Source organism: Hypomesus transpacificus, chromosome 16, assembly GCF_021917145.1.
Source record: "Hypomesus transpacificus isolate Combined female chromosome 16, fHypTra1, whole genome shotgun sequence".
NCBI lineage: Eukaryota > Metazoa > Chordata > Actinopteri > Osmeriformes > Osmeridae > Hypomesus > Hypomesus transpacificus.
Window position 1 is genome coordinate 1,390,971 of NC_061075.1, and position 19,504 is coordinate 1,410,474.

At 51.3% G+C, this 19,504-nt stretch overlaps 2 protein-coding genes across 9 annotated transcripts in view; both read left to right on the forward strand.

The window, feature by feature from the left end:
• Nucleotides 1–11,251, forward strand: part of abl2 (c-abl oncogene 2, non-receptor tyrosine kinase) — a 28,348-nt gene extending 17,097 nt beyond the window's left edge. For 2 of the 5 annotated variants that reach the window (XM_047036710.1, XM_047036712.1), the window contains exons 4-11: nucleotides 1,173–1,445; nucleotides 1,758–1,842; nucleotides 2,130–2,307; nucleotides 2,659–2,843; nucleotides 2,964–3,116; nucleotides 3,774–3,863; nucleotides 4,024–4,206; nucleotides 5,899–11,251. In XM_047036710.1, the coding sequence (XP_046892666.1) occupies nucleotides 1,173–1,445; nucleotides 1,758–1,842; nucleotides 2,130–2,307; nucleotides 2,659–2,843; nucleotides 2,964–3,116; nucleotides 3,774–3,863; nucleotides 4,024–4,206; nucleotides 5,899–7,736 (2,985 nt within the window). In that variant the 3' untranslated portion in view covers nucleotides 7,737–11,251. The remainder of the gene's footprint in view (nucleotides 1–1,172; nucleotides 1,446–1,757; nucleotides 1,843–2,129; nucleotides 2,308–2,658; nucleotides 2,844–2,963; nucleotides 3,117–3,773; nucleotides 3,864–4,023; nucleotides 4,207–5,898) is intronic. The other 3 variants (XM_047036714.1, XM_047036713.1, XM_047036711.1) reach the window with 2 other exon arrangements.
• A 1,023-nt stretch (nucleotides 11,252–12,274) lies between these two features.
• osbpl9 (oxysterol binding protein-like 9) overlaps nucleotides 12,275–19,504 on the forward strand; it is a 29,812-nt gene continuing 22,582 nt past the window's right edge. For 3 of the 4 annotated variants that reach the window (XM_047037238.1, XM_047037237.1, XM_047037240.1), the window contains exons 1-3: nucleotides 12,275–12,403; nucleotides 13,511–13,561; nucleotides 16,648–16,726. In XM_047037238.1, coding sequence (XP_046893194.1) covers nucleotides 12,293–12,403; nucleotides 13,511–13,561; nucleotides 16,648–16,726 — 241 coding nt within the window. In that variant the 5' untranslated portion in view covers nucleotides 12,275–12,292. Of the gene's footprint in view, nucleotides 12,404–13,056; nucleotides 13,130–13,510; nucleotides 13,562–16,647; nucleotides 16,727–19,504 lie in introns of those variants that run through there. The other variant, XM_047037241.1, reaches the window with a different exon arrangement.

Consider the following 19,504-nt stretch of genomic DNA (forward strand, 5'->3'; position numbering starts at 1 on the left):
TGTTCCATCTCACCGTTTCTCCCTGTCTGACCTGTCTCTCTCTCACCGGTGTCTCTTCCTGTTCCATCTCTCTGTTTCTACCTGTCTGACCTGTCTCCCTCTCACCGGTCTCTCTTCCTGTTCCATCTCTCTGTTTCTCCCTGTCTGACTTGTCTCCCTCTCACCGGTCTCTCTTCCTGTTCCATCTCTCTGTTTCTCCCTGTCTGACCTGTCTCCCTCTCACCGGTCTCTCTTCCTGTTCCATCTCTCTGTTTCTCCCTGTCTGACCTGTCTCCCTCTCACCGGTCTCTCTTCCTGTTCCATCTCTCTGTTTCTCCCTGTCTGACCTGTCTCCCTCTCACCGGTGTCTCTTCCTGTTCCATCTCTCCGTTTCTCCCTGTCTGACCTGTCTCTCTCTCACCGGTGTCTCTTCCTGTTCCATCTCTCTGTTTCTACCTGTCTGACCTGTCTCCCTCTCACCGGTCTCTCTTCCTGTTCCATCTCTCCGTTTCTCCCTGTCTGACCTGTCTCTCTCTCACCGGTGTCTCTTCCTGTTCCATCTCTCTGTTTCTACCTGTCTGACCTGTCTCCCTCTCACCGGTCTCTCTTCCTGTTCCATCTCTCTGTTTCTCCCTGTCTGACTTGTCTCCCTCTCACCGGTCTCTCTTCCTGTTCCATCTCTCTGTTTCTCCCTGTCTGACCTGTCTCCCTCTCACCGGTCTCTCTTCCTGTTCCATCTCTCTGTTTCTCCCTGTCTGACCTGTCTCCCTCTCACCGGTCTCTCTTCCTGTTCCATCTCTCTGTTTCTCCCTGTCTGACCTGTCTCCCTCTCACCGGTCTCTCTTCCTGTTCCATCTCTCCGTTTCTCCCTGTCTGACCTGTCTCTCTCTCACCGGTCTCTCTTCCTGTTCCATCTCTCTGTTTCTCCCTGTCTGACCTGTCTCTCTCTCACCGGTCTCTCTTCCTGTTCCATCTCTCTGTTTCTCCCTGTCTGACCTGTCTCTCTCTCACCGGTCTCTCTTCCTGTTCCATCTCTCTGTTTCTCCCTGTCTGACCTGTCTCCCTCTCACCGGTCTCTCTTCCTGTTCCATCTCTCCGTGTTCTCCCTGTGTGACCTGTCTCCCTCTCACCGGTCTCTCTTCCTGTTCCATCTCTCCGCTTCTCCCTGTCTGACCTGTCTCGCTCTCCCACAGGTGTACGTCACGGCCGAGAGCCGCTTCGCCACGCTGGCCGAGCTGGTGCACCACCACTCCACGGTGGCCGACGGGCTGGTGACCACGCTGCACTACCCAGCGCCCAAGTGCAACAAGCCCACGGTGTACGGCGTGTCGCCCATCCACGACAAGTGGGAGATGGAGCGCACCGACATCACCATGAAGCACAAGCTGGGCGGAGGGCAGTACGGGGAGGTGTACGTGGGCGTGTGGAAGAAGTACAACCTGACGGTGGCTGTGAAGACCCTGAAGGTGAGCTGACCTCTGTTCCTGGGGCTCTGGGAGTTGTAGTTTCAAGGCCTTAGATTTTCAACCTGACGGTGGCTGTGAAGACCCTGAAGGTGAGCTGACCTCTGTTCCTGGGGCTCTGGGAGTTGTAGTTTCAAGGCCTTAGATTTTCTTAAAAAAACGACAACAAAAAAACATCTCCTCGCATGACATGCATTGACGACTGCTCGGTGTAGACGAGCTCCGTGTTTTGGTGGGTGTAGCTCGCCACCTGCCGGTGGACTGTGGTAGTGCGCGGGCTGGAGCGTAACCTGTGTGTGTGTGTGTGCCTAACAGGAAGATACGATGGAGGTGGAGGAGTTCCTAAAGGAGGCTGCGGTCATGAAAGAGGTCAAACACCCAAACCTGGTCCAGCTCCTGGGTGAGTAGCGATCGATTATCTCATGGACTTCTTTTCATCGATTATATAAATGTCTGTTTATCTAGCGAGTCATCCATTAATGACCCCCCCCCCCCCCCTCCCCCCCTCCCTCCCTCCCTCCCTCCCTCCCTCCCTCCCTCCCTCCCTCCCTCCCTCCCTCCCTCCCTCCCTCCCTCCCTCCCCCCCCCCCCCCTCCCTCCCTCCCTCCCTCCCCCCCCTCCCTCCCTCCCCCCCTCCCTCCCCCCCTCCCTCCCTCCCCCCCTCCCTCCCTCCCTCCCTCCCTCCAGGTGTGTGTACCCTAGAGCCCCCCTTCTACATCGTCACGGAGTACATGCCCCATGGCAACCTGCTGGACTACCTGCGGGAGTGTGACCGCGAGGAGGTGAATGCAGTGGTGCTGCTCTACATGGCTACGCAGATCTCCTCCGCCATGGAGTACCTGGAGAAGAAGAACTTCATCCACAGGTCAGCAGCCCCTCTTCCTGCCCTCACCCCCCCTCCTCCTGCCCTCACCCCCCCTCCTCCTGCCCTCACCCCACCTCTTCCTGCCCTCACCCCACCTCTTCCTGCCCTCACCCCCCCTCCTCCTGCCCTCACCCCACCTCTTCCTGCCCTCACCTCCCCTCCTCCTGCCCTCACCCCCCCTCCTCTCTGCCCTCACCCCCCCTCCTCCTGCCCTCACCCCCCCCTCCTCCTGCCCTCACCCCCCCCTCCTCCTGCCCTCACCCCCCCTCCTCTCTGCCCTCACCCCACCTCTTCCTGCCCTCACCCCACCTCTTCCTGCCCTCACCTCCTCTGCCCCCCTCCCCCCCTCAGGGACCTGGCTGCCAGGAACTGTCTGGTGGGGGAGAACCACGTGGTGAAGGTGGCAGACTTTGGCCTGAGCCGGCTGATGACGGGAGACACCTACACTGCCCACGCCGGCGCCAAGTTCCCCATCAAGTGGACCGCCCCCGAGAGCCTGGCTTACAACACCTTCTCCATCAAGTCTGATGTCTGGGGTGAGGCCACGCGCGCACACACACACACACACACACACACTGTTAAAGCACTATTTCAATGTAATAAAAACACAATACTCCCCAGCCAGTCTTCAAGCCCCCCTCCTCCTCCCCCCATAGCGTTTGGCGTGTTGCTATGGGAGATCGCCACCTACGGCATGTCTCCCTACCCGGGCATTGACCTGTCTCAGGTGTACGACCTGCTGGAGAAGGGCTACCGCATGGAGCAGCCGGAGGGGTGTCCCCCCAAGGTCTACGAGCTGATGAGGGCCTGTGAGTACCCCAGGACACACACCTGTGTGTGTGTGTGTGTGTGTGTGTGTGTGTGTGTGTGTGTGTGTGTGTGTGTGGGGTGTTAGCACTAGCCTCCGTCCACTCACTCAAGATCATATCTTAATCCCTCGCCCTGGAGCAGTCCTAGTATAGATACCCCTCATCAACAAGAGCCGTCCATGGAAGTGACCGAAACAGCATGTTGAGAAGAGAATGTTGAGGAGAGAATGTTGAGGAGAGAATGTTGAGGAGAGAATGTTGAGGAGGGAATGTTGAGGAGGGAATGTTGAGGAGGGAATGTTGAGGAGAGAATGTTGAGGAGGGAATGTTGAGGAGAGAATGTTGAGGAGGGAATGTTGAGGAGGGAATGTTGAGGAGGGAATGTTGAGGAGGGAATGTTGAGAAGAGAATGTTGAGGAGGGAATGTTGAGGAGAGAATGTTGAGGATGGAATGTTGAGGAGAGAATGTTGAGGAGGGAATGTTAAGGAGGGAATGTTGAGGAGGGAATGTTGAGGAGGGAATGTTGAGGAGGGAATGTTGAGGAGGGAATGTTGAGGATGGAATGTTGAGGATGGAATGTTGAGGAGGGAATGTTGAGGAGGGAATGTTGAGGAGGGAATGTGTCGGTGACCTGTCTGTTGTTTCCATGTCGCCAGGCTGGCAGTGGAGTCCTCTAGACAGACCCTCGTTTGCCGAGACTCATCAGGCCTTCGAGACCATGTTCCACGACTCCAGCATCTCTGAAGGTAGGTACCATACCCCCGGCCCTTGCGCCTCACACACACACGGAACCTACCGCTGAACACCCACGGAACCTTCTAGCCGTCTGCAGCGGCCTCTGTAACACACCATATCAAGGTTTGGAACGCCTGAATCACCTCATTTCTCATCTCCTCCCCCATGCAGAGGTAGCCGAGGAGCTGTGCAAGACCGCCTCCTCTGGCCACATGGGGCCACTGCACCCCCTGGGCCCTGACATGCCCCTGCTGCCCTCCAAGTGCCGCACCCTGAAGAAACACACAGAGAACAAGGAGAACATCGAGGGTGGGCTGGACGGCCGGCTGGACCCAGGAGCTCACACACACTCAGGTACAGGTCCCACCCAGGCCCGTACCAACCCACGTAGCCACCCAGCCCTCGGTGACACTCGACGGGTCGCTTCTAAACCCGGTCCCGCCGCCAACCTGGTCCAATCGGGTGGTGGGCGTGGTCAGCCCGCCAGCACCCTGGCGCGTCGTCGAGCCCGCAAGCTCAGGAGGCGGGGGGCGGTGTACCTGGCAGACTGAGGTCCAGCCGGTGGGACTTGGCCTCACAGGAGGACACGGCGACACAGGCCTGGAGAGCAGTATGACCTGGGAGTATACCATGGTCAATACTGTGAACCACTAACCCCCATGTAACCCCTGACCCTATCCCCATGTAACCCCTGACCCTATCCCCATGTAACCCCTGACCCTATCCCCATGTAACCCCTGATCCTATCCCCATGTAACCCCTGACCCTCTCCCCATGTAACCCCTGATCCTATCCCCATGTAACCCCTGATCCTATCCCCATGTAACCCCTGACCCTGAACCTATCCCCTTGTAACTCTAACCCCTGACCCTATCCCCATGTAACCCTACCCCCTCTCTAACCCAGACCCTAACCCCCCCATCATAACCATATATTAGATCGTGTTCCAGTACACCAGCCCATCCTCTATAGCACAGCGGGCTCTGAAACCTCGGAGACACACCTCAACCCTGCAATCAGATACCACAGCAGTTACACACACACACACACACGTTGCAACATAGTCCTAAGCACCTTGCATCGACTGCATGATGTAATCATTCCACCATTCATGATGTGAAGACTGATGTTTCACGCACACACACACACACACACACACACACACACACACACACACACACACACACACACACACACACACACACACACACACACACTGGCCTGTTGGTGCTTGTCTCTTGGTGTCTGTCATCTTGTGTTGTTATTAATATGAGTTTGAAGGACAATATCTTGTTTGTGTGTTTGCCCGTGGTCTTGTTCTAACACATACAGTATTTCCGTATGTTTCACTAACAATGACTGCTTTTGTATTTACATATTCATTAAATTGTTCTCACCCTACCATTGCATATAGTATTTGTATAGTTGTTATTCCTATATTATATTTATTGTTTATGTATTTATTTTGTTGTTGGTTTAAGTCATATCGTGGAAATAAAATGGTTCAGTATGTTCTTTGTGGGAAAATGAAAAGCATACATTTTCCTGTCAGTTCATGTTCACCAATCCCTCAAATGATAACAGCCTGTTGTTATGGAAACACAACACGGCCCGAAAACACACAACACTCAAACACCCAAAACATGAGTAGCTGTCAAAGGCCGCCTACAGACTCACTCCAGTAGTGATGTCCTTAATTCTCCTAACTCCCGTCCCGCCCCAGCCACACGCCCCCTCTTCCTCACCCGTCTCACCCTCCCGGGGCAGAAAGGCCTCATTGTTCTGTCTCAAAACATTCAAAATGAGGTCAGTCATGAGGAGGTGGGTCTCTGTTGCTAGATGAGACACGTTCGGAGAGTTAGAGATCTGCAAGCACTATGTAGTTATACAACATTTTACGTATCATATTTCTTCCAGACAACACACGTTTAGTTTTCTAATACCTCAAAACCTGTCCTGGTTTTCATCATCGGATAGAAATACCTTTTAAACTGATATGGTTTTATACGTCTCTTGTTTAATGAACGTGTCCTCCGTTCTCTTCAGGTCTGGCTGCGGCGTTGCTAGGAGGAGACGGTCGGTCGGGCGGCTCCCCGGCGTTACCGCGGAAACAGCGCGACAAATCTCCCAGCAGCCTCTTGGAGGAAGGCCAGGACGGCGCCACGTTCACGCGCAACCGCAAGGCGGCCTTCTTCAGCTCCTTCATGAAGAAGAAGTCCTCGTCTTCCTCCTCCTCTTCCTCGCCCTCCTCGCAGCTCCAGCAGAACCTCCCCACCCCCCCTAAGAGGAGCAGCTCCTTTAGGGAGATGGAGACCCAGCCCCACAAGAAGTACGAGCCCCAGGCAGCATTCTGCTCCCCCATGCCCCCCCTGCCCGCCCAGGCCGACGGCCCAGGGTTCTCCCCCTCTCACGGAGACGCCAACCACAGCCAGTCCCGCTGCTGCGGCGCCACCTTCGGCCAGAAGCCCTCTTCCGGTGGGGGTCTGGGCTCCCAGGTGGGCAGCAGCAGCAGCTGGGGGAGCCTGGCCGGGTTCTTCACCCCCCGCCTCATCAAGAGGACCCTGGGGCTGAAGACGGGGAAGTCCTCGAGCCCGGAGGACGGAGGAGGAGGCGGAGGAGGGGGGGTTGGAGGGTCAAAGCCGTTCCCCCGGTCCAACTCCACCTCCTCCATGTCGGCTGGGCTGCCGGATCTGGAGCGCATGGCCCTGACCCTCCCCAGGAACCGCAGCAAGCCCCCCCTGGAGAGGACTGCCTCCACTACCTCCCAGCCCGAGAACGGGGCCTGCCCGCCTCGCACGCCCTCCGCCTCCGACACCATGCTGCTCCGCAGGCTGGACGACCAGGGGGCCGCCCAGATCAGGGAGAGGCCCAAGGCCAAGCTGATGCCCCGAGGGCCGGGGAGCGGGGCCGGGGTGAGGGCTCCAGGGGTGGGGGGCGAGGCGGCGGCGGCGGCAGCGGACTCGGACGGCACCTCCCGGCTCAGGGACGGGGGTGAGGAGCGCCAAGGGTGGTCGTCGCCCTCCAAGGCCCCGGGGGGGGTTGGGAGGGAGGGTGTGTTGTCAGGGCAGGCCCCGCCCCACAACCACAAGGTCCCTGTGCTGATCTCGCCCACGCTCAAGCACAGCCCTGCCGACGTGCACCTGGTGGCTGTGGACTCTCAGGGCAACCGCTTCAAACTGTTATCCTCAGAGCATCAAGCAGACCGCGACCGGCCGCGCCTAGTCAAACCCAAGTGTGCCCCGCCGCCCCCCCCTACCCTGCGGCCCCTGCAGCACACCTACAGCGGGGATGGGGAGGAGCAGAGCGGGGGCGTGGTGGAGGTTAACGGGGACGGGGTCAAGGGTCAGAGGTCGGGCCGGGCGACGGGGCCCGGGACAGCACGACCGTCTGTGCCGCCACCACAAGTGCCGCCTGCACATTCCTACACTTCCTCTGCCAACAGCAACGCCACCCCTACCAAACTAGCCAACGGAGCCACCAACACTGCCCTCTCCTCATCAGCGCCCCCCGGTGGCTCCAAGGGGGGCCTGCGTCGGACCAGGCAGGAGAGGGAGCGTGTTCCCCCGGAGAGGGTGAGCCGGGAGGCCCTGCTGGAGTGCGCTGAGTGCCTGAGCGTGGCTCTCCACAGCAGCCCTGAGCCCTCCTCCAGCAGCCTGGTCCTGGACGCTGGGCACCAGCTGCTGGATCACTGCTCCGGCTACGTGGACTGCATCCCCCAGATGAGGAACAAGTTTGCCTTCCGGGAGGCGGTGGGGAAGCTGGAACTGAGTCTGCAGGAACTGAGGGCCACTTCCTCTTCCTGTGGGGGGGGGCTCCCCGGCGCCCCCACCCTGGACAGCCTGCACACCTGCATCAAGGAGATAAGCGACGTGGTGCAGAGGTAGCCTCGCGGTGCAGAGGTAGCCTCGCGGTGCAGAGGTAGCCTCGTGGTGCAGAGGTAGCCTCGCGGTGCAGAGGTAGCCTCGCGGTGCAGAGGTAGCCTCGTGGTGCAGAGGTAGCCTCGTGGTGCAGAGGTAGCCTCGCGGTGCAGAGGTAGCCTCGTGGTGCAGAGGTAGCCTCGCGGTGCAGAGGTAGCCTCGCGGTGCAGAGGTAGCCTCGCGGTGCAGAGGTAGCCTCGTGGTGCAGAGGTAGCCTCGCGGTGCAGAGGTAGCCTCGTGGTGCTCCCGTGACCTCTGACCCTTTTGGCTCCAGGCCCCCACCCCCCCCCCCCCCTTTGTTGTGGTTCTGGTTCCGTGTTGGACGAGAAAGAGGGGGGAATCTCAGGAGTACCTCAGAGAAATCACTACACATTTGTTCAACTCTCTATTGTTTACAGTGGACTGTTTGATGGAAAAACTCCAGTGAAATTACGCTGTTGCTCTGACCTAATGTATATATGGTAAATAATTGAGGATTCCCACATAGAAATGCTTCAGTTTGTGCCCCAAAATTACTTTTGTCCCTGATTTCAAACGTGTCCACCCGTTAACGACTAAGGCCTTTTTCTATTATTTGAATGTGGTGTGTATTGTTTAATATGGTTGAATATCTCTCCCAAATACAATATCGCACGAGTGGAACACGTTTCGATATTTATGTCCAGTTGCCCTGGCACACGACTTGATATTGTCCCTTGTAGTTGAAGGGTAGAGAGGGGGAGGAAAGTGCACGGGGAAGTACGGTAGTAAGGGGGTTTAGGACAGTACCTGAAGTGTCCTTCAGGTGTACGTTTCTCTGGATAAACCCTGGAGCCTTGGCCTCCTGTGCCTAGATTCTTCAACATGAGAACTCATTTGTGCAAACACACACACACACATTACCTAGACAGACTGATCTCTCCACCATAGCTGCAGTATGTCTGCCACCCATGAGCAATTTGTACATTTGTTTGGGTTTTAAAAATGCTTTTCAGAATGTCTATGAACTTGAATTTTAAATTATTGTTGTTTTTTTTGTTTGTTTTTTTTAATTAAAAAGCACAGACCTATTTTGAAAGAAAAGAGGAAACAAATGTAAATATTTGCTTTATTTCATATACAGGAAAAAAGTACGTTTTACGATCACATTGTAAAGTTGATGTCTTTGGTTGTGAACAGGAGTAGAGATGGAACGAGAGGCGCTACCAGACCAGAGGCCACACCAACCCAATCTCTCACGTTTTTAATGAATGTATGGTTTTTCTCCACAGTGGAACTGTCGGAACGGCCGTCTCTGTCCATCCGTGACTCCAGCCTGTCTTCCTCAGGGAAGGTGGGGTTCGACCTTAAATTTCAGATATCGCTACGCGCACCCGGACAGTTCTTGGCATGACAACGCCACAGTTCCCTTGGTTTCGGTTTCAATCCTAACGTCAGTTACTCGTATTTGCAACGACGTGCTGTTTTCTGAGCCTCTTTGGCACGTGTTTTAGGACCTGTTTTTAAAGAACTTTAATCAACTTAGCTCATATTTCCATAACTTATCTAGCTAGCACAAAGCCATTGTTGCGACTGTTAAAAGCAAGTATAGGTTGATTGGATTTAATACAAATTAAATGAAAGAGATAAATTAAGTCAGAAACGTCCATATGGGTCGCTCAAGTTGCACACTGACGGAAGTCTGGCAGTGTTCTAGAACAACTTTTAAGTCATAGCCCACATTCCGTTTCCACACCGTTCAGGTCGACTACAACGTCGTAGAACCTGTAGATTGCTGACCTGGAGAACGAGCATGCATCCTATGCCCTGCTGAACGGGCTGGTACGTACGTATCTGATACCCAGAAGGGAAGGCAGTGATGGGATTTAGCAGTGACATTTATGGTGACAACCAGGGCGGTCCAACTCTGTTCCTGAAGAGGTTCCTCTCTGTGGTTTTGCTCCAACCCTAATCTAGCACACCCGATTCAAAAACAGCAATCAGCTTCTTAATCAAAAAAAGTTAAATTAGGTTGGTAATAACTGGGACTCAAGCAGAAACCTACAGGAAGGGTAGCTCTCCGGGAATAGGGTTAGAGATCTCTGGTTCAGTTTTGTGGTCCATTCCTTATTTCACAGATTATCTTCAGTGTGTTCCTTACATCGCATCAAAAGTCTCCAACTATCTTTAGTTATCACTGTGAGCTTTGATTAAATGGAATGAAAGATGTTTCTTTTCGCTACTGAATGCAGCAATCTTTATTTCTGAATAATTAATGGTGCCTTTTATCAAATGTAAAAAATATTTATCTACAGTGCACTACAAAGTCAAGAATATGATCAACTGCAATTTATTTTTTACTGTAGATATCTTAAGTGCTTTTGTTTTTAGATTTCTCATTTTTTGATTACATAGAGATCTAAAGTATACATCTATGACAACAAATATTACTGGGATTAAATGCCTAAAATGGTTTCACTCAAACTTGAAGAAAAGTGCAATTTGTCTCCTGTTTTGGATCATGTGTTCGTGTTGGAAAGATCTGACATCCTCACAGCCACAAAACTTAAGTGTTTCTCATCCGGCAAACGGAGATAGATCTAAACGCTTCTCTGTCTCACTCTATAAAGATCTGAACCAATTAAACTATGCCTTCATGACTTCCTGTCTGCCTGTATGTTTCCTGCCTGTATGCTTCCTGTTTGCCTGTATGCTTCTTTGCTGACTGAGCCAATGGGGCCTTCCATTTGATCTGTCCCCTTGTAGTGTATCTGCTTTCTTCACACCCCCAGATTGATCTTAATCTAAGATTATAGAACATTTGCATTGGAGGTGACGTTAGGACATCTTCCTGGAGGTGTTTCTTGGCCAACAGCAGTGTTAGACAGTGCCCAGAATGTTGCTTGTTAATGCTGATTTATTGGGAACTGCTTCAGTAAGAGGAAGTGTCCCTGTATTCAAGTTGACAACCCATCTCTATCCCTTCACTGACCCTTACTAAAGCAAAAAACGGTGCCCTTATCAACCCTATGCAATGGGAGCTGATGAGCTTGTCAACAAGGCAAGGCTAATAATGTTCTAATTGGGAATTAGGAACCTGGTCTCCTCACCGTGTTAGATATATATATATATATTTTTTTTTTACAAATCTGAGGATTCATATTTTTTTGTTTGCTTTATTTATTTTATGCTTTTGTATTTATTTTGTTTATATTTGTATTGGTTTATGGGTCTGCAGAGGCACTCTCCTGTGTTTGAGATCTGAACTGTGCCGGGGAACTCTTTATGTATGCTTCATTATTATACCAAAGGCCACTTCCGTATCAGTCGTACTAGTGCAATGAGAAAGGAACACACTTCGTTATGAGTATGTGAATTTAACAGGGATGAAAATGGCAGAGGTTAACCTATTAACTTTTCTATTGTACAAAATATATATTTTGTGTGTTTTTAATTTAAAGCTCACATATGATATATTACTGTGAAGTTCTTATCAGTGTTAAACTTGATGTAAATAATAAAATAAAAATATTGAACAATACCCTACGGTCCCTAATTTATATCTGAACAACATATTGAGTTTATGAGCACATTGAGCAACTGAAACTTAGGGGAAAAATGAAATAATAATGGCAACAATGTAGTTCAAGTTCAAGTCTTATTTGTCAGGTACACTGAAAAACACAAGGTCAGACTGGGCACTGACATACTTAAGACAACACATCGCAAGCACCTGGCATAACATATAAGTACACAGAACATAATTCACATCTATGCTGAGCTTAAATAAGTGAAACTTCCTAAATATACCGATAGCAATAAATAACTGACTATACTAACCCTAATACTAAAACTTCCTAAATATACAGATAACAATAAATAATACAATATATTAACCCTAAATGCACATAAAACATATTACAACCCTATAACCTATTCTAACCTAGGTGGAGTACAGTACAATAGTGCAAAATTGCAGATCAGTGACTGTCAATGACCATACAGGAGCCTGTATAAGTCATGGTTATACAGTTCACATACACACACACACACTAATATATATTGTTTAGGAAAGGGACCATAGTACTGACTACACTTTTTCACTGAAATTAAAGTAGTTTGGGATCTGACATAAGTGAAACGTAGCCATTATTGCAACCTGTTTTAGTGTCACGCAGGTAACTGGACCTAAACTTTTTGTGGAAAATATATTTTCAACCTTTCAAAACTTTTTCTTCATAACATCGAACTTCGAATATTTTTGGAAAATATTATTATTGTTGCCTTCTACATTGCTCCATGGTAGCTTCATAGACTAGATGCGTTTTCTGTGCGTGATAGCCAGGAAATAAAAAAAGGGTAAAAGAAAAAAGTTGTCAGAAAAAGTAAAGTACTGATACCAGAACAATCTATTATGTAGCCTACAATAACTACTTTCCATCTCTGGTCACATAATGAATCGTTTCAATCAATACCAGAAGTTAAGCCATCACGTGACGTCCTACTCGCCTTTCGCTGTCCCACCGTCGACTCCTCCCCTTGAAATCTTTCTCCAAAGTGTAAAGATGGCGTCTATCATGGAGGGACCGCTGAGCAAGTGGACTAACGTCATGAAAGGTTGGCAGTATCGCTGGTTTGTCTTGGACTACAATGCTGGTTTACTGTCCTACTACACGGTATGTACTTTGTTCTAAATTCACATGGTGTACATGTACGGTCGTTAAAAGATGTTGCCACCGGGTGTCAAACCAAAGTAAACCAAGGGAAAGGGCCTGTATCAGGAGTTGGGAATTTCAGCTGTCAGAAATGGGCGGGTTAAATCTCTGACAGACTTGATGTTGACCTATCACAGTCTTTCTTTTCGACTGACTAGCGAATCAAATCACAGTATTTTCATATTCCTTGGCTTCAGGGATAGCTACAAATGCTAACCGTGACAACAAAGCTGTCATTCCCAGTGCTTCATGTCAGCTGATACTTTGCAATGCTCAAAAGCGACGTTTTAATCATATATCGTTTCATACTCTAAATGTCCACATTTGGACAGTTTTGTGCCTACTCAAAGCAACGCAACAGGAGTACAGTAGCTAGCTAGCTAGCCTGCGTTAACTGTATTTTTTTTTGCATGACATCAACAACGTCAAGAGACAAGGTTAGCTAAAGCCAGCTAGCTAGCCAGGTCATCTGAATCGTAGCTATGTTGGTTACGTGTAGGCTACCTAAGTTTATCGAACACGGTCCATGATAAACTGACATACTGGGCCTTCAGCCTGCTTAGACTGACACTGGCTGTCATTCTATGTCATGGCAGTAGAACATGTTGTTCAGCTAGCTCTTTAACAGGACCCAGACAAGAGAAAAATACGTACTTCTGTGTGTACAACGTGTTCATATCACGATAAGTATGGCTAGCTACACCCCTCTTTTTGTTTGAACTCCTAAGAAATGTTTGTGCCACAGTACAAAACGTCTGTATGCTTTGACCTGTTTCTAAATCCTGTCTTCTACTTTAAACGTATCCTGTTTGGAAGTATTCATACTGTACTTTGGGTGGTTCAGTGTTCAAATGACTTATTTGTTCCCAGTCATATTTTTTTGTCAGAACTACTTGTCTGGGCTCCTATAGCTCAACAAAGTGTGAGCTATTGAAGTACTTCCTCTCGTTAAAGTGTACTTGGTCTTCCACAAACAGAAGAATCCTAATGTGTGGAAGGACATACCACCAATGTCACTGTCAGTCTTTGAAAGCTATTCTAAAGGTGTAATGTTGTTTTGTTTTGCAGTCGAAGGACAAGATGATGCGTGGGTCGAGAAGAGGTTGTGTGCGCCTGAGGGTAAGAACCTGGTTTGTGTCGACCAGCCGAGCCAGTCTACATCCTTATTTCCTTTCCTTATCTCCTTTCCTATTTTCCCCTCACCACACCTGCTCCCCCTGTCTCCAGCATGCGTCTGTACACCTCAGAAGCATGACCTAGTCTCAACCTACTCTTGACCTTTTTAATTAGATTCTCTGTGGTGTTCCGTTAAGAGGAGTGGATAGCATTTCTATGCTCAGTCCCTATCCTAAGGATCGTTATACTGTGTTTGCATATGAATGTAATGTGCAGAGGTTGTTTTTTTACATTGACTTTGAGGTGTTTCACTTTAGCAAGCAAGCATTGGTGTGCAGTAGTCTAAATGACCCTCGATGGTTGGCTAAAGGGCTCCAGGCCTAGGGTTGGTGGTGAATGCAGTAAAGGCCTTTATGAACATAGCAAGGCTCTTTGATTGTTGCTGTTCTCCTTAATGGTGTCTTTGTGTTGTTTATGTCTGAACACGATTGTGTAACAGGGTTGGCGATCACAAGGAGTCAGTGTGAACTAACGTCCACTAGGTGTCAGTATTTGTCTGTTTGTATTGGATAAAACTGAGGTTACAAAATAGACATAGAAATTCAGTTTTGCTTTTTCCAAACATGGATCTTGGTTGCAATCAGTATAGTAATTTGTTATTGACCCTTATTACCAAAAAAATTTGGATTCATAAATCACACCAGTTTTTCTAGGGACTAAATCAAAAAATATAAACAGTAAGCTGTGAACTTCACAGTAACTTTACATACATTGGATTTCCCTTGCTGAATGGAAACCAGAATTATGTTGTTACTCGACTGTTTTGTAAATGTTACACAAGAACAGAAAATGAGGTGGAGATGAAACCCATGTCTGTATAACCCTATTTGGGTGTAGATACCTGGAAGGGTTCTTTAGGTTGGCTATGATGTCATTTGTTTATGACACTTTACTGAAGGAGCTCTTACAGGGACATGAGATATTAATCTGAAGTAGAATCTCCTAATGCCCTAATAACATGTCACAGCATGTCACGCCTCTCTCTCACACGCACACACACACACACGTGGTCGGCTGACGCTGGGATCCCACAAGCGAAGTCGCTCGGTCGGAGAACCATGGAGGTTCTAGATTGTGAGACGGTTGTATGACAGTAGTGGAGCTAAACTTCAGACCTTCAGGGGGGTTCCATCATGGAGAGAGGGTGAGGTCATTTCCTGTCTTGTCATTCGTGTGTTATGTCTGCCTCTGGTTTTGAAAGCAGGTCGGGGGGGGTTCACCCTGGGTAGTCTGATGTGGCGTGAGGAGAGACTCAGCTGGGGGTCTGTGCCTGGAGCACAGGTGTGTGAGGTGGTACTTAAGTGACGTTACTGGGTTGCTTATTGGAAGATACAGGGTTGCTATGTCCATCCCCAGGGTTGCTATGTCCAGCCCCAGGGTTGCTATGTCCAGCCCCAGGGTTGCTGTGTCCAGCTTCAGGGTTGCTATGTCCATCCCCAGGGTTGCTATGTCCATCCCCAGGGTTGCTATGTCCAGCCTCAGGGTTGCTATGTCCAGCCCCAGGGTTGCTGTGTCCAGCCTCAGGGTTGCTATGTCCAGCCTCAGGGTTGCTATGTCCATCCCCAGGGTTGCTATGTCCAGCCCCAGGGTTGCTGTGTCCAGCCTCAGGGTTGCTATGTCCAGCCCCAGGGTTGCTATGTCCAGCCCCAGGGTTGCTGTGTCCAGCCTCAGGGTTGCTATGTCCAGCCTCAGGGTTGCTATGTCCATCCCCAGGGTTGCTATGTCCAGCCTCAGGGTTGCTATGTCCAGCTCCAGGGTTGCTATGTCCAGCCCCAGGGTTGCTATGTCCAGCCTCAGGGTTGCTATGTCCAGCCCCAGGGTTGCTATGTCCAGCCTCAGGGTTGCTCTGTCCATCCCCAGGGTTGCTATGTCCAGCCCCAGGGTTGGTATGTCCAGCCCCAGGGTTGCTATGTACAGCCTCAGGGTTGCTATGTCCATCCCCAGGGTTGCTATGTCCAGCCCCAGGGTTGGTATGTCCAGCCTCAGGGTTGCTATGTCCATCCCCAGGGTTGCTATGTCCAGCCTCAGGGTTGCTATGTCCAGCCCCAGGGTTGCTATGTCCAGCCCCAGGGTTGCTATGTCCAGCCTCAGGGTTGCTATGTCCAGCCCCAGGGTTGCTATGTCCAGCCTCAGGGTTGCTATGTCCAGCCCCAGGGTTGCTATGTCCAGCCCCAGGGTTGGTATGTCCAGCCCCAGGGTTGCTATGTACAGCCTCAGGGTTGCTATGTCCATCCCCAGGGTTGCTATGTCCAGCCCCAGGGTTGCTATGTCCAGCCCCAGGGTTGCTATGTCCAGCCCAATGGTTGCTATGTCCAGCCCCAGGGTTGCTATGTCCAGCCCCAGGGTTGCTATGTCCAGCCCCAGGGTTACTATGTCCAGCCCCAGGGTTGCTATGTCCATCCCCAGGGTTGGATAACAATAAGTAGAGTTTGACCTTGATTTACCGGTTGCTAATAATGTGATTACAAGATGTCACCCTACTGAGAGTACACAGATCATCCCAGTATGGGTGTTTATTGTTTCGTACCACATGGTGGGCCATTGCTAGGCTTCACATGGTGCCTGGGTGTGCTAGGTGTGCCTTAGCTAGGTGTTGGTTTAGTAAGACAAACATGTTTGAGTCCCATGCTGCCTCTGTTGCTAGGTGCCGGCGTGCCCCTGGCTACCGTAGCTCTGCGGTGTTTTCCCTCTTTCTCCTCACGGACGGTCCCCCTCGGGTTCCTCTCGTTCCCCTCTCACCGTCTCGCTCTCTCCTGCTTCCACTCTGCCCCTCCCCTCAGCCTGCCCCTCTTTCTCCTCCCAATCTCTCTCTCTCTCTCTCTCTCTCTCTCCCTCTCTCTCTCTCTCTATCTCTGCCTCGCTCTCTCTCTCCCAGTATCTCACTCCTCCCAAATTTCCCCTTCCCCCTCTCCCCAACATCGCGTGTGCACTAGTGGGTGGGTGTTTTAGGTAAGGATGTGTGAGTCGGAAAGAGAGAGCAGGAGAACAGAGAGACAGTGACGTGTCCTCGTGTGTGTGTGGTTTCCCAGGGAGCAGTAATAGGCATCGATGACGAGGACGACAGCACGTTTACCATCACTGTGGATCAGAAGACTTTCCATTTCCAAGGTGAGCTGTTCTCTTCTTACCTCCCGCCAGACTTCTCTCTCTCTCTCTCTCTCTCTCTCTCTCTCTCTCTCTCTCTCTCTCTCTCTCTCTCTCTCTCTCTCTGTCTCTGTCTCTGTCTCTCTCTCTCTGTCTCTCTCTCTCTCTCTCTCTGTCTCTCTCTCTCTCTAAGCACTCCATGGTCATTTGTAGTTTATCCTTCTCTTTAGCATTTAAACAGCCAGTGGCTCACATGCTCGTCTAAAGCTTAGCCCTCTCTCTCCTTCTCTCTCTTTCCCTCTCTCTCTCGCTCTCTCTTTCCATCTCTCTCTCTCTCTCTCTCGCTCTCTCTTTCCATCTCCCTCTTTCTCTCTCTCTCTCCCTTCCTCCCTCCCTCCCTCTCTTGCTCTCTCTTTCCATCTCCCTCCTTCTCTCTCTCCCTCCCTCTCTTCCCCTCCCTCCATTATGCTCTGTCACCAGCCCCACCAGGATTATTGCGCCAGGCTCTCCCTCACACACACGCACACACACGCGCTCGATCAGACTTGGTGCTTCTCTGTGGGAACAACAGAGCTTGTCTCGGATCCTTCTCCTTTCTTCAGCAGCATCATCTTCTTAGCTCTGCTCTCCACGTGCCTCTCCTCCTCTCCTCTCCTCCTCTTCTTTCCTCCGTCTCTGATTGGCAGATCTGCCGTAGGAAGGGCTGAGCAGAGGCTAGGATTTATTCCTCCACAGCAAGCCGGCCAAGTGAGATTCTTCTAGAACCGAAACAGCTTACGAGGGTCTTTTGCCTTCTGTCTTCTACCTCTGGGAATAATAACGGAATAATGCGGACCTAAACAAAAACAAAAAACAAAAAAAACAGCTGAGTTGTTGCCTGCCACCCCCCTGCACCTGAACAGCAGCGCTCCTGGACACGGGACAGGGGCAGGGCTTCTCCCAGACACCTGCCCCTCCTCCAGCTACCCCCTATCCTCCACCCCTGCAAAGCACACCGCGGAGCCGCTCAGTTGACGGATCCCCTCTCTTTCTCCTCCAGGTCTCTCACTTCCTCCACCTCCGCCCTCTCTCTCCCTCCCTCCATCCCCCGGGCCTCCTCCACCTCCACCCCCCTTCCATCCGTCTCTCCACGCCGTCCCCTCACGCCTCACCACCTCCTCCTCCACCACTTCCAGCTAGCCTGTCCGTCCGTGTGTCAGTCTGCCCGTCCGTCTTGGGCTGAGCTCCACCCTGCCTCCTCCATGCCCTCTCCCATGTCAGTGTTCCGAAGCTGTATGCTGTGGTTCTACAGTAGGAAGGGTAAGGATCTGCCTGCCTGCCTGCATCCTCTCCTCCTCCTGCCGTCTACCCTCCACTGTAACGGAGGCAGCGCTAGCATCCAGTCTCCCCCCTCCTCCTCCTCCTCTCCTGGTTTAGAAGGGGCTCTGGAACATGCCTGCTCTCTGTTAACGAGGTGCTGTCTTGGTACATGTGCTGATGGTTTGTAGAAGTGGGTGCAGTTGTTTAGTAAGGCACAAACAGGAGAGGCGGTGACCGTGGAAACATGTTGATACAACGTGTCTGGTTGTTTTGTAATTTTGTTCCACTGGTTGTTTTTCCGTAATGCCGTCTGTTCTTGAAGTACAGTAGCTTTTTTCCGTTTTTTTGGTTGTCTGGATACTTAATCATGTATGTAAGTCCCTTCTATGATGGATCTCTCCAGAGGGAGCCATCGGTGGCTAGCATGAGTTCAGCTGTTTAAACAAGCACTCGGGAAAGCTTTCTGGATTACTTTTACCGGGATCAGAGCGTGGTACCAGGATGTGTTCCTGTACCCAGATTCTAGGATATTCTCCAGCGAACCAGTTCAGTCTCTCCGCTTCTATCGTCGCAGGTCTCAGCTCTGACCAAGTTATTTTAAGATGGCAGAGGAAGAGATTCATCCTGGACATTTCACCGGTAACCCACTCCTCTGCCAAAAGGGGGGGGGGGGGTCCTGGTGGTTGTGGTGGGTGGGGGTGTATCCCACTGGTAGAATCAGAAGGGCAGTCCCACTGCTGTCTCTGTGAAGCCATGCAACACGCTACCAGGTGTGTGCTTGGTGTGTTGCTGAGGTGTGTTTGCGTGTGAGGTACGGGTTGCCGTGGTTCCTTGCCGGAAGGCTCGGGGGGGGGGGGGGGGGGGGGGGGGGGGGGGGGGGGGGGCTGGGGGGGAGAGAGTGGTAGTGAGGCACGTGCTGCCTCAGGTTTGGGCTGCGGAGACTGACTGTCTATTTACAGGAGCATCTATTATTCAGCAGACATCCCTTCATCTGACACAACACCAGAGCTACATAAATCTCCTCTCTCCTCTCTCCTCACCTCTCGCTGGGAAGATGAAAGTTGTCAACACTCTGCTGCATTGTCCAGTGAGCCCTCTTCACATGGAGATCTATTGTCTGGCTAGCCAAGGTACATTAGTGTTCGCTGCTCAGAGTGTGTATGTGTGTCTACGCACACAAAGAAATATGTACGTCACAATTCTTCTCCGGAACATTCCATTCATTTAGCTGCATGTTGGAAGGAGATACTGGGCTTCTGGAGGAGTGAAGGGGCAACTATGAATAATTCAGCCCCAGATTGCCCCTCTGGGAGACGACGAGAGAGGGAGCATCAGCAGTGTGACGGAGCGCCAGAGAGCAGAGCAACAGAGCGCCAGAGAGCAGAGCAACAGAGCTGCAGAGGAGCAGAGCTACAGAGCTGCAGAGCTGCAGAGCTCCAGAGAGCGGAGGAGCAGAGCTCCAGAGAGCGGAGGAGCAGAGCTCCAGAGAGCGGAGGAGCAGAG